Here is an 11660-nt window from a genome sequence, read left to right on the forward strand (position 1 = left end):
AGGGAGGAGGGCGTCGCCGTAGAGCTCACAAGACTGTGTCTCACCTGGGAGAGTCTCCAACCTCCAACCTACCTGGGAGCCATCAGAAAGAGGAGTGTGTGTGTTGCAGTGTGTGCTGGACCACAATTAAGGAACAATAAAGTTTTGTTGTCACCCACAACACTCGTCACAGCCTTGAATTTCACTCAGCAAAACGTTGAACTCTGCAAACATTTGAAGCTGACTGTCTTCACGGAGACTCGTGCTGCTATTAACATGCACATATTGACTAGCCCCCCCCCCCCTTAGGCATGGAGATGTATTTGTGCAGTTGTGTGAGCTGTGTGTGTGGCCGCCTGTGTGTTGCAGCTGTGTCTGTGAGCGGCGGGCGGGATCCTCTCCTTGAATGCCGAGTGCATCCCGCACCTCATTACTATTCATGTGAACGAGTCTCCTGGAATCAAACAGCAGCCAAAGCATATTTGCACAGAGTTGAGATGCACGCAGAAACCTAGCAGAGTTTCCTCAGAAATGGAGCCCGCCTCACTCCATCAAGTCACCTCCTGTGTTTACAGTGGCGACGTAGGGAGACGCTGGCGCCATCTTAACACGCTGTTTTTATTATTCAGAGCTTCATCTGCCGGCTCTTTTCCCTCCTCTCTCTTTATTAAACCCGAGCGACAGAATTGATTGAACAGAGGAGTGTGAAGGACAAAACTTCACCGGCGAAAGTTGTCAAAGTTTCTGCAGACTAATGAGGTGACTCTCAACCTGAGGGTCGGGACCCTCATCAGAATCTTGAGATAATTTCAAGGGGTCGTTTTACATTCTGTCTCTGTTTTGTCTCTTTGCCTTAGCATAGGTGAGTGTGTGACAGTGGATGAATGTGTGTGTGTGTGTGTGAGAGAGAGAGAGAGAGAGAATGTGTGTGCCTACCCCTCAGAGCAGTTCTTCAACGTAGGCTTGTGAGTCTCTAAGCTTACAGGTTTTGATTTCACTTGTGGTTCCTCTCCGCCTGCAGCACACGTGTTGACTGCCTCAGTGCAGTTACTTGGATACATTTTAATACTCAAACTCTCTTGCTTTGTCCTGCTCACAACTTTTTCAGGTACCAGAAGGAGAACAGAAATGCCGAAATCTTAAGAATCAGACGCTTTAATAACAAAAAGCAGTTTTATTGTCATTTAAAGGCTGTTATGGTCTGTCAGGCACTGAGGTTGAATACTGTCATTAAGATCCTGACTTGTTTCCCTCTTGACACCAAGTACCTACATAGAAGTATCTGAGTGTACTCTACAGGAGAGCCAGCAGTACTTAAGATTACACTGAAATCCCAGTCTAATTACTATGTAATTGGCTGACCAGAATCTAAAGTTTTATCAAAGCCTCTCTTCATATTTTCTCATGATAAAACCACGTTCCCTCACACCACACGTCACGGGATGGAAACAGTTATTTTGATATCTGGAAAATAACATTGTCCGGATAAAAACGAAATCTGATTCCAAAGCTTTTTTTTTTTTTTGTCACGCTTGTCCAGAAAATTCAAAGAAGCGCCATGTCTGGAGGTTATTTGATTGTATTTCAAAACAACGTAACTTTTCAAATCACATTAAGATCATCTTAACTCAGCTGCGCTCACATCAGTTTCTTCTCTCTGCGAAACAATCTAAGATCAGGAAGTTCAATTCGATTTCAATCAGTGCAAAAGCAACTGGGGTTTTCTTTCCCCGAACAAATGGGAATTTTTGAGGCAGCTCTTACAATTGTTCCTTCACTAGTTCCCTCGTTCCCTCGTTCCCTAGTTCACTACTGATGCTCACGTGACTGCTGGCGTTAACTGGAGGTTCCTCCTTTTCCTGCCTCACTCTCAAGGCTTCCTCCCCTCCTCCGTTCCCTTCCTGCTCTCTGTTCACGCAGACGTTGCAGGTGCTTCAGCGATAACCTCTGGAGCCCCACTTGGGTCGTACCTCTGATTAAATGGATGATCAAAAACCTCAATAATTCGCGCGCATTACAGGGCAGCGCAAGAGAGGCCGGGTGGGCGGAGGTGGAAGAGCATCGCATGAGTTATTCCGTCAACGACAGCGTCACACAGAACAGCTCCAACATCTGTGATGGGATTCAAAAGATGGCTCGAGCTTTTCCTCAGTAATTCAATACTACGACTTTTAAATTTAAGATGAAATTTTCAATTATGGGAATTTAATGTATTCTGAAGTTGCGTACCATAGTAACATGAGGCTACCTTGGCTCATGGAACTGGAGAAACCATGCAAGTAAACTGAGAGGAGCTCTTTGCCTGAGGAGACCCACAGTCTCGGATTGCACTGCATGACTGAAGTCAGAATCTTTTATATTTGTCTCTGTTCATTCATGCATATAAGTGTTATATAAATATGCAAATCTGTAGCATAAATGGGATCGCTCTTGTTCTCTGAGCAGCAGATGCACCATCTTCACCCCACAAATGATGTTTACCAGCTGCACAACAATTCACTTCTATTGTGTAACTTGTTCTCTCCTCCAGCAGATAAACAATTGCAGTTCTGTTCTTTGTTCCCTCTGAGGTCCACTGGTCGGTTCCCACTCCATCCCCTCCTCATTCGCTGGACCACAGACTGATATCACTTTACAAACTCTGCTTGGTTATGTGTACCACACCGCCCCCTTGTGGCTGCCAGGAATGCACGTCATGTCATGCCATGTCAGTACGTTTCATCCTGTTTGACCCTGCCAGGTAAAATGAGTTGAGAACTTAGGCTTTTTTTTAATACGATACAGCACTTTCCTGAAAACACGAGGGAACTATAATACAGCAGTTTGACAGCAGGACACATTTATGGAGTTAATTTAGGAATTGATTTCTATTAAAAAAAATAAAATTCAGGGATTCTGCATGAGCTCCTTAATTTAAGCATGGCGGTCAGTGCTTGATTAAAATCATGGGAATGAAGGGAAAGCTGGTGTCTCTTGTGTTTGGCACATTGAGAGGACGCACAGCTGGCTGTCATGACGGGAAAGAAGGTTTTGGGAAAAAAAAAAGGTCCTCTTCAGTGCCGTCAATCCTCTGCCAGGCAAGAACAAAAACTCCCTGATTAGCAGTTAGCTTTGACTGACAGCTTGCTCCAAAGGGACCTTTCCCTGAATCACTCTCCGCTGCAACCAGTGTGGCGAAAGCCCAGGCGCTGGTCTTGATTAACCAGGCTCACATCGCCAGAAACACACACGCACACACATCTGCAGAGAAATTATTCATGTCGTACGCGCTAATGAGAGCCGCTGTGTTTTGTTTGTTAAGACTGAAGACAGCAGCGCCGGTTCATAACCTCTCGTTTTACTCTCTGCTTTCTAGTTTTATTACATGTTGAAAGGAACATGTCAACTTTTTTCAGGAGGGACCGTCCATCCTGTTGAGAGTCAGACAAGTAGATAGACCCCCCCCCCCTCCTCTGGAGCTCCAGACCCCCACCACACCACTGACCGCTAGATAGCTTAGCTGCTGTGAATGCTAGCAATGGGCTACTAGAGACAAAGTAGTAGAACGTGCTTCAATCCGTCCATGATGGAGCCGTCGTTAGAGCTCCAGATATTGATACATTATTAGGTGTTTATTAATTTAGCAAACAACATTCTGATCATAAACCTGCAGCCTCGTCTTTATTTGGAACTTTTTCCAACAAGCATGAAGCTGTCGAGCTGCTCCTCATTACACCAACGCCCTCGGGGTGCGCTGCCATTAAAATAGAAAAAGGACTTTTACTCTTTTAATTTTTAATTTTTTTTTTTTTTTTTTTGCAGCTGAAGCCTCAATTAAATGAAATCGTTTCCGTGCCCTGTGACATCAGATTTTAGTTTCTTTCTCCTCTGAATGACATCATGTCCAGGACAGCTGCAGCATCTCAGTCTTCCACATGACAGATACCTTCACGCCTCTGTGCTCCATACCTGCAGCCTCAGTCCTCATCCATATGGAGGTGTCAGGGTGATGGATCGACTTCCTGGGCCCAGCTTTCTCTCGGTAACATGGCCCTACAGCGAAACACCATCCCTGCCTCACTTTACACCGTAGGATCTGTCCATGGGGGTGATTTATAGCAGTGGAGATCAATTCTTTTTACTGTGAGGCTCCTAAAAAGACGTGGACTCTCATCCAGTGGTTCACTAATGTTCAGATAGAAATCTCTGTTATTTTACTGTGCAAAAGTGGTTACACTTGATTGTTCTATTGTTTCATCGTTTGGTAGGTAGGAGGTACCTCATGCTCCGATACTGAAATGGTACATTTACACGCGTGGTTATTAATATCAAACAGGGATTCCCAATCATATCACTGGTGTGTTTTTGTTTTTTTTCCCATCCAATGTTCATTGGGTCACAATCACAATGTTCTCTCACGTCTCTTCTTCTACACAACAGATGAGGAGCAAACAATATGGTGAAAATATGATTTACAGAGTTTTCCAGATGTTTTCGAAAGAAAACTGTCTGATACACATTTACATGTTTTTCAGAACATAAAAATGTAAATACCACGACTTCTTTTTATACAGATAATAGACATCAGTAAATATCAGTCCAATGCTTTTATCAGCAAACAAATCCATTACTGAGTCCCGAGTGTCCCATCTCGATGCCATAAAAATCAGTGTTTTGAAACCAACTGAATAAACTGAATTAACTCAAGGATCTCAATTGGCCTGTCGTCTCACAACGATCGAAAACCTGGCACTCAAAACCCACAGAGCGCTTTCCCCGAACCTCCTCTGAAGGACGAGCACATGGGAATGCTGAGGATTCTCGTGACAAATAAAACCCCCAGAAGCAGGATGAGCTGACGTGACCTGTCAGAGCTGATTGATGGTCACAGGTTTGGTCTTTAGGATCTGCAGACACTTTCCCAGGTCCTGTATCTCTTAAAGACACAGACATTCAGGAAGTGGTGTTACTTTACTCAACTGCATCATGACAGGACAGTGAAAAGTTCTACAACAGAGAGACTTTGTAACTCTCGTTGATAAGCAGTCAAAGGGGGAATTCTGACAGAACACCGGAATGAACGTTTGGAATGGTACCTTTCTGTGACTTGCTAGTAGGGAATATTCCATCCCATGTAAACACAGCATGATGCAGCCAAAGACGATGGACACTGTTTCAGGACATTTGCAACTGCATCAGTTTTGGTTTTAAAGTGAAACACAAGTAGACCCTCGCCACAGTTTTGTCACACCTTCGTCAAATGTTGCATTTCCTATTGAGAACTAAAGGAATGAGATACCTTTCGCTTGACGTTGCGCGGGTTTGCACTGACTGCTCGTGTTGCTGGATTACGAAAGAATAGCGCCAGACTTTTTCCTAAGATATCTGAATGAATAATAAAGATATCAGACAGATATGAGGTGAATGTGCGCAGAGCCCCCTCTCCACCTCGGGACTCGATGTCACCTCCCTGTGTACGACGTGGTGCTTAAGAGACATGTAGACGCTCACGTGTAGCAGCTTTCATGATCAAGGTCTGGTTCTCCACAGCTGCCACACTCACATGCATCCATGTCCCCAGAAGTGTTTTTCCGTGAAGACAATAACTCTTCTGCCGTTGTGTTAAAGCACGACGAGCTGTGTGCTGCATGTTCAATAGAATCCTGTGGAATTAGGGCTTTATATAAGAGTCTGGGTCTAATCTCTGTACCCCGTCAGGCCGGACAGGTCATCCTTTCATTTTCCCAGAAGTTCCTACGATGATCCTCTCTGACACATTTCTGAGATGATTTAATGCTTGACTCACACACACTGCGTGTCGGGCAGATTGAGATGATGCTCGATGGATTATCAATCCTGCAGTGGCTGTGGATTACAGCTGGTGTGTGTATGTGATGAGAATAAATCTGAAATGGTTTTTCATTTAGAGCCGCTATTGCATAACGCCCATCAGGTCCAATCCCAAACAAAGACAACATTATAAAGATGATTTGTGCTCCTTGTGAGAACATTTTCATCAATGAACATGGCCACAGAACATCCCGTCATTACACAACATCAATTAGTGCCCCAAATCGCTTATTTCCAGGCTACAATCATTCTCATCTTCATTAGGTGTTTAACAACAACCTTACTGTCAGCTCAATGCAAAGAAATTCAACTAAGACAGATCTTTTTTTGCAGGAAGTAGCTGAGGGGATGCATTAGCTCTCCCCCCTGTCCTCTGGAACAATGGCATTATCCATCCATCGTCGTCTTCCGCTTATTCCTGACTAGTAAGGGTCGCGGGGGTGGAGCCTATCCCAGCATCAACGGGTGAGAGGCGGGGTTCACCCTGGACAGGTCGCCAGTCCATCGCAGGGCCAACATACAGAGACGAACAACCATTCACACTCACATTCACACCTACGGTCAATTTAGAGAATCAATCAGCCTCGTCCCCAAATTGATGTCTTTGGACGGTGGGAGGAAAACGGAGTACCAGAGAGAACCCACGAAGGCACGGGGAGAACATGGGGACTCCACACAGAAAGATCCCAATGCCGTTATATTAGCGTTAAAGGAACAAGCCAACATCTATTAATATCCATCACCCCCAAGCCAGACAAGAGGAGGAGAGACCTGTTGTTTCCCCTGCGGTGCGTTCCGAAGCTGAGACCCATGCTAGTTAGCCTAGCACGATGACCGGTAGAGGCTGGGAAGTGTCATCATACGCTCTTCTCCCAAATGGTCTTCCCCTGTATTCATATAACGAGATCTTTTTTTTCACTACTCACGGTGGAAATTGCATGACAGCAACAAAAGATGAAAAAAAATCCATATAAGGAGGTGGAGGGGGAGGCGGATGATGGAAAGAATCCTCAAAATGATCTTTCGCTGCCGGAGCTCCGACTGATTTGGTCAAATCAAGTAGTTAACGAATCAGTTCCACACTTCTCTAACAGCCTGTCCAGCTCCAGCACACAGGTGGAGTTCATCAGAAATCTCCACACCACATTTCTAGAGCAGCAGCAGCCTCACGCGCAACCCCTCTGCATGCGGACAACTGAAACTGGCTCTTCAAAGGTGGATTTAACCATCAACTCAGCTGGGGACTTGAGAATACTCTGCAAACGTTTCAATGTTGAAAACAAAGTTTAAATGATGTCTAACCTACATGTCGGGGGGGGGGGGTGGGTGGCAACGCGTCAGTCGTCTCAACGTGCAGTTTTAAAAACATCCTTTATTAAAGAGAAAGCCAGTTAGACCCAAAAACAAAGGTCACCAGCCTGTTGCATGTGAGCCATCGGGCCTCTGTGCGCCCAGCACTAGCTACTGAGTAGGATGCAAGCAGAGCTGTAGGTCGCAATTTTACACACACACACACACACACACACACACACACACACACACACACACACACACACACACACACACACACAAAAACTCTCCCGTGCAAACAGAATTTACGGTTGCTGTCAATGTACTCTGTCACACTGCAAGGTTATGAGTTTATACTCCATTAAATGCAAATAGTTTGTCAGTCTTGTTGTTCTGTGGTTTTTAATCACTTTCCCATTTTGAGGCGGTGCTTCAGACCTGCCATCAACCCCCCGGGGGGTGGATGAAATGTTTGTAGGGGAAGCGATCAATTCTCGGGCAGCGCTAGGAAATTAGAGGAAAGTGTGGTTTGTGTGTGTCTGAGTTACTTTGTGTGGCACACTGACCCAAATACGAGCAGCATTTGATTCTCAGCCATTTCTTGCTGGCACCACAAGCAATGCGACTTTACAGAGAAAACCAGCACGATGTCTATAATCATTCTGGGTAAACGTTTGTCACAGAAAATCCTCTCTATGGCGACAGAAGAGTGACAGCAAAGGAGGCACAAAGGTGCGCCAAGGCCAAAATAAAGTCATTACTGAGATAAACCTCCGCAGGAAAAATAGATTAGGATTATTACAGCGATTTTCAGTGAACGCAAAGATAGAGCACATTAATCTGTAGCCAATGTACAGGATCACCACTGTCATGGTGTGAACCTGAGTGTGCAGAGAGAGAGAGAGAGAGAGAGAGAGAGAGAGAGAGAGAGAGAGAGAGAGAGAGAGAGAGAGAGGGCTTGCAGCAGCAGCGTTTTCAAACCTGAACCTACAGGGATCACTGTTAATGAAGCGCTTAGCAACTGTCAATCACATTGATGAACAAAGCCTCAGCCTCCTGTTGCCATAGAGAACTCCTGCAGTGAATATGCCAGGAACCACAACTCAGTAATAGCTTTGGCCATCGTTCACGCACTGAAGAGCCATTCAGAGAAGTTTAAAGCATCCTCACCTCGAGCAAAGGGGGAGTGCCCTTGTCTGGAAGTGTGCATCCCAGTAACTCTGCCAGGAACTTTGCCATGTAGAGGTGAGAAGAGAAATATTCCTGAAATGTGCGGCGCGAGAGGAATCAATAGGAATGTCTTCTTTCTGTCTGTCTTGCAAACTTCTTTGAGGCATTCAAGGACCTTGCGCACATCCCGACCGATGAAGCCCGCAGAGGAAGATGAGATGTGCTGCAGCAGGGTGGAGATGTGGAGCGATAATGCAGCACAGAGCAGTGGGGATGGGATGAGGAGCTTACAGCCTTCAGCTCTTGCCTCCAAAATCCTCTTGTCGGTGGATGGACACACATCAACAGCCAGCGATGTGTGGCGGCAGCAGGTGGGGCCCAGCAGAGGGGGTGTAGGCGGGCCAACACGCTGTCAGGGGGTTTTCATCGACGAGGTTTCCCCAGTCAGAGATAAGCGGCAACCCTGCAGCTGGACTCAATCTGATGTCAGACTTGGTGGAGGAGTAGCGTGTGAGACATGAACAAACAGGACAACTTTGGGACGGATTTGTGACGAACAGATGATTTTCTTTCTTAGAAATTTCACCGCTCTCCAATTTATGAACAGGATTCATTATCGAAAGAGGCTCCCGGCTTTCAATGAATTGTTGGGTTTTTGCAAAGAGTTGGGTTTCATATTTATTGTTTTTCTTTCCATTTTCATACTTTTTTATTGTACTGTTGTAACAGTTTACAGACGATGAAAGATGTTCCCTAGAGTTCAGGTGCCCTTTTTAGGCCTTCCGTCTCTGAACTGTGAGGGTTCCAGCATCTCTGACGTAATATTTCACTGCCTCTCTTGTAATACCAAAAGAAGTTTTTCTACCACGAACACCCACAAAAAAATAAAAATAAACCAGATATTTGAGTTGTACTCCTTCATTGAATATTCATGGAGTCACAACACCTGATTAGATTTATGGATCAGGACAGGCGGTACCACTGTGAGCATCAGGGGCTGATTTCATATTCTCCTCTCTCATTTGCATCTATTAGGCTGTTATTTCTCATAAGGTGACTTATTAAGTTAGACAGCAATGCAAATGCTGGTCTCACGTTGTCATTTTTTGTGAAAATATTCATCAAAAACTCATTTACAGCGTTTATTAGAGTCCTGGGGTCAGACTCAAGACCCCCGAGGAGGAGGTGAGTGGATTTCTGCTGGGGTTTCATTACTAGTATAATCATTTTGAAATTAACATTCCCAGCTTTTGTGATCCAAATATTATTTAGTTCAAACTAATATTGTCACAGTAAAGGCCTCAGTGGGTTGGAGGGGTGTCACGGTACTGTCATCGCAATACCAAAATGATGGCTTCCATACAATACCTGCCTGAAATATCTCGATTCCCATATTGAAACCTAAAACATCAACAAGTAACTGAATGAAATATCTGTTTGTTTGCCTGTGTGTGTGTGTGTGTGTGGGGGGGGGGGGTGTAGCCTATGTTTCAATACTTTAATACTTCAGGTTTCTGTTTAATAACTCACTTAACTACCAGTGTGGTTGCAGCATTTTTGTATGCGAGTGCTTCCTTGTTTGTTTGCACTCGTGAATCGTTGGTGCTAATTACATTCACCCTGTAAGCTAACGTTGGTTTCAAAGGTCGATCCTTGCAGTGGAACACATTTCGCGTCACATTCACAAGGATTTTATGAGCTTAAAAATAACAAATGCCGTCTGGCAATTCATGATAGAGTTGAAAACCCTGGACCATGAGCCCTCACCGTGGTGACCAAAGTCCATCACACACTTCTCTAGCGAGGCTCTGGACCCCAACAAGAGCGTTGTAGTCAAGGAAAGGATGGACAAACATGGACACGCTCTTGTTGTACCCGTAGTGATCGAGTGTAAATTGATCATTTATAACTGATGTCATTGTTCTGTGTACTTGCCAGCGAGCACTGGCTTGCACGTCCCTTAGGAGGTGAGATCCGATCACAGGAGACACGTGAGGAGACGCGTGTTAAAGCCAAGCTTTAGGCTTTAAGCTGGCCACTTGTGACTGGGCCGCATCAGGATAGCACGCAAGTACAGAACCTCTGTGTCTGTGTTTGCGTGAGTGTTAGCGAGAGAAAGAAGACATGCCCCTCTCTGACAGCACAGGTGTGCGCACACGCATGCACGCACGCACACACACACAGACACACACACGCTATGCTGCTGTGGCACGCTAACGTAACTCAAAAATACAGTGCTTCAGGAACTTTTCCATTGTCCAGTTCCCCATTACCTCATGTTAGCAGTGAGCTTGCCAAGCTGAGCATCTCAAATTGGTGTTGTTTGAAGATGGATTTTACAGAACAGTGTATTATTTCATAAATTATGTATGGTTTTAAATTTATAAACCCAAAGAGTCAACTAAAAAATAAATTCCTTTGCAAAAAGTGAGTTTAAACAACTGGGGGCCGCCGTCTCTGCTGTGCTGGCTCCACACATGCGTCACTCCTCCTCATCCACCAGTGTGCTTCACCCTGGTTATCACTTCCTTATAAATATAACTGCCGTTCCACACCCGGTTTTTCCACCTGTGACGTGGTTTGGGCAGCTTCTGGATACGAATCTGTGGATCGCTCTTCGTGCCTCGTCCTGAACTTGCAGTGCTCTCGGTCCACTTAGTACCTCCAGCCAGTCTTGCCGCGTCCCACCACGCCATGCCTGCCTGTCTTCGCACTCACATCACCACGCCATGCCTGCCTGTCTTCGCACTGAGCACTCACATCACCACGCCGCGACAAATGCAGTTTCCCTGAATTGACTGCCGACCTCAGATCCTTTAACCTGATCAATATTTCAACATCCTGTGCAATTAATCCAAATTCTTCTCTCGACAACCACTTCTCCTGTGGGCTGTGTTTCCCGTGTTCAGCATTTTGGGTCAACAGCATCATCAAAAAATAACCATCTGCCCTGAAGCCATTCTCTCTCCCTGGTACACTTCCTCACTGAATCAGCTCCAGAATTCCACTGCTTGTCCGTACGACAGGTCCAGGATACCCGCCGCATCTTCTCCTCTGGTTTAGCTTTGCTTGCTGCTCCTGGAATTAAAACTGAACATGATGCTGCTGCCCTCAGCTTCCATTTGTCTTTAAATGTGGCACAAAGTGTAAGATCTGAAATGTGACCACAGTCCACAGTCCAACCTTTTTACATTCTGTTTTCTGGATTGTCATTTTCATTGTGTGCTTTTCACGGTTCTATTGCTTTACTTGCTTGGCGGTTTGCATCGTTTGTTCGAAGTTCACCTATAAACCACAGAGGTGGCAGCACTACTCTGACGTGCAGCAGGTGTCTGACCAGAGGCTGCTTTTCCTCCCCAGGTATGCTCTTATTCTGTCAAACATCTCAGCTT

The 11660-nt window shown here is 45.4% G+C and overlaps 1 protein-coding gene across 1 annotated transcript in view; it reads right to left on the reverse strand.

Moving 5' to 3' along the window:
* rasgef1ba (RasGEF domain family, member 1Ba) overlaps positions 1-8535 on the reverse strand; it is a 92000-nt gene extending 83465 nt beyond the window's left edge. Inside the window, exon 1 of the mRNA XM_086205810.1 lies at positions 8269-8535. Within this exon, the coding sequence (XP_086061936.1) occupies positions 8269-8337 (69 nt within the window). The 5' untranslated portion in view covers positions 8338-8535. The remainder of the gene's footprint in view (positions 1-8268) is intronic.
* Positions 8536-11660: the final 3125 nt, after the last annotated feature.

Source organism: Aulostomus chinensis, chromosome 6 (genome assembly GCF_037954235.1).
Source record: "Aulostomus chinensis isolate RoL2024-O1b breed Wild chromosome 6, RoL_Achi_v1.0, whole genome shotgun sequence".
NCBI lineage: Eukaryota > Metazoa > Chordata > Actinopteri > Syngnathiformes > Aulostomidae > Aulostomus > Aulostomus chinensis.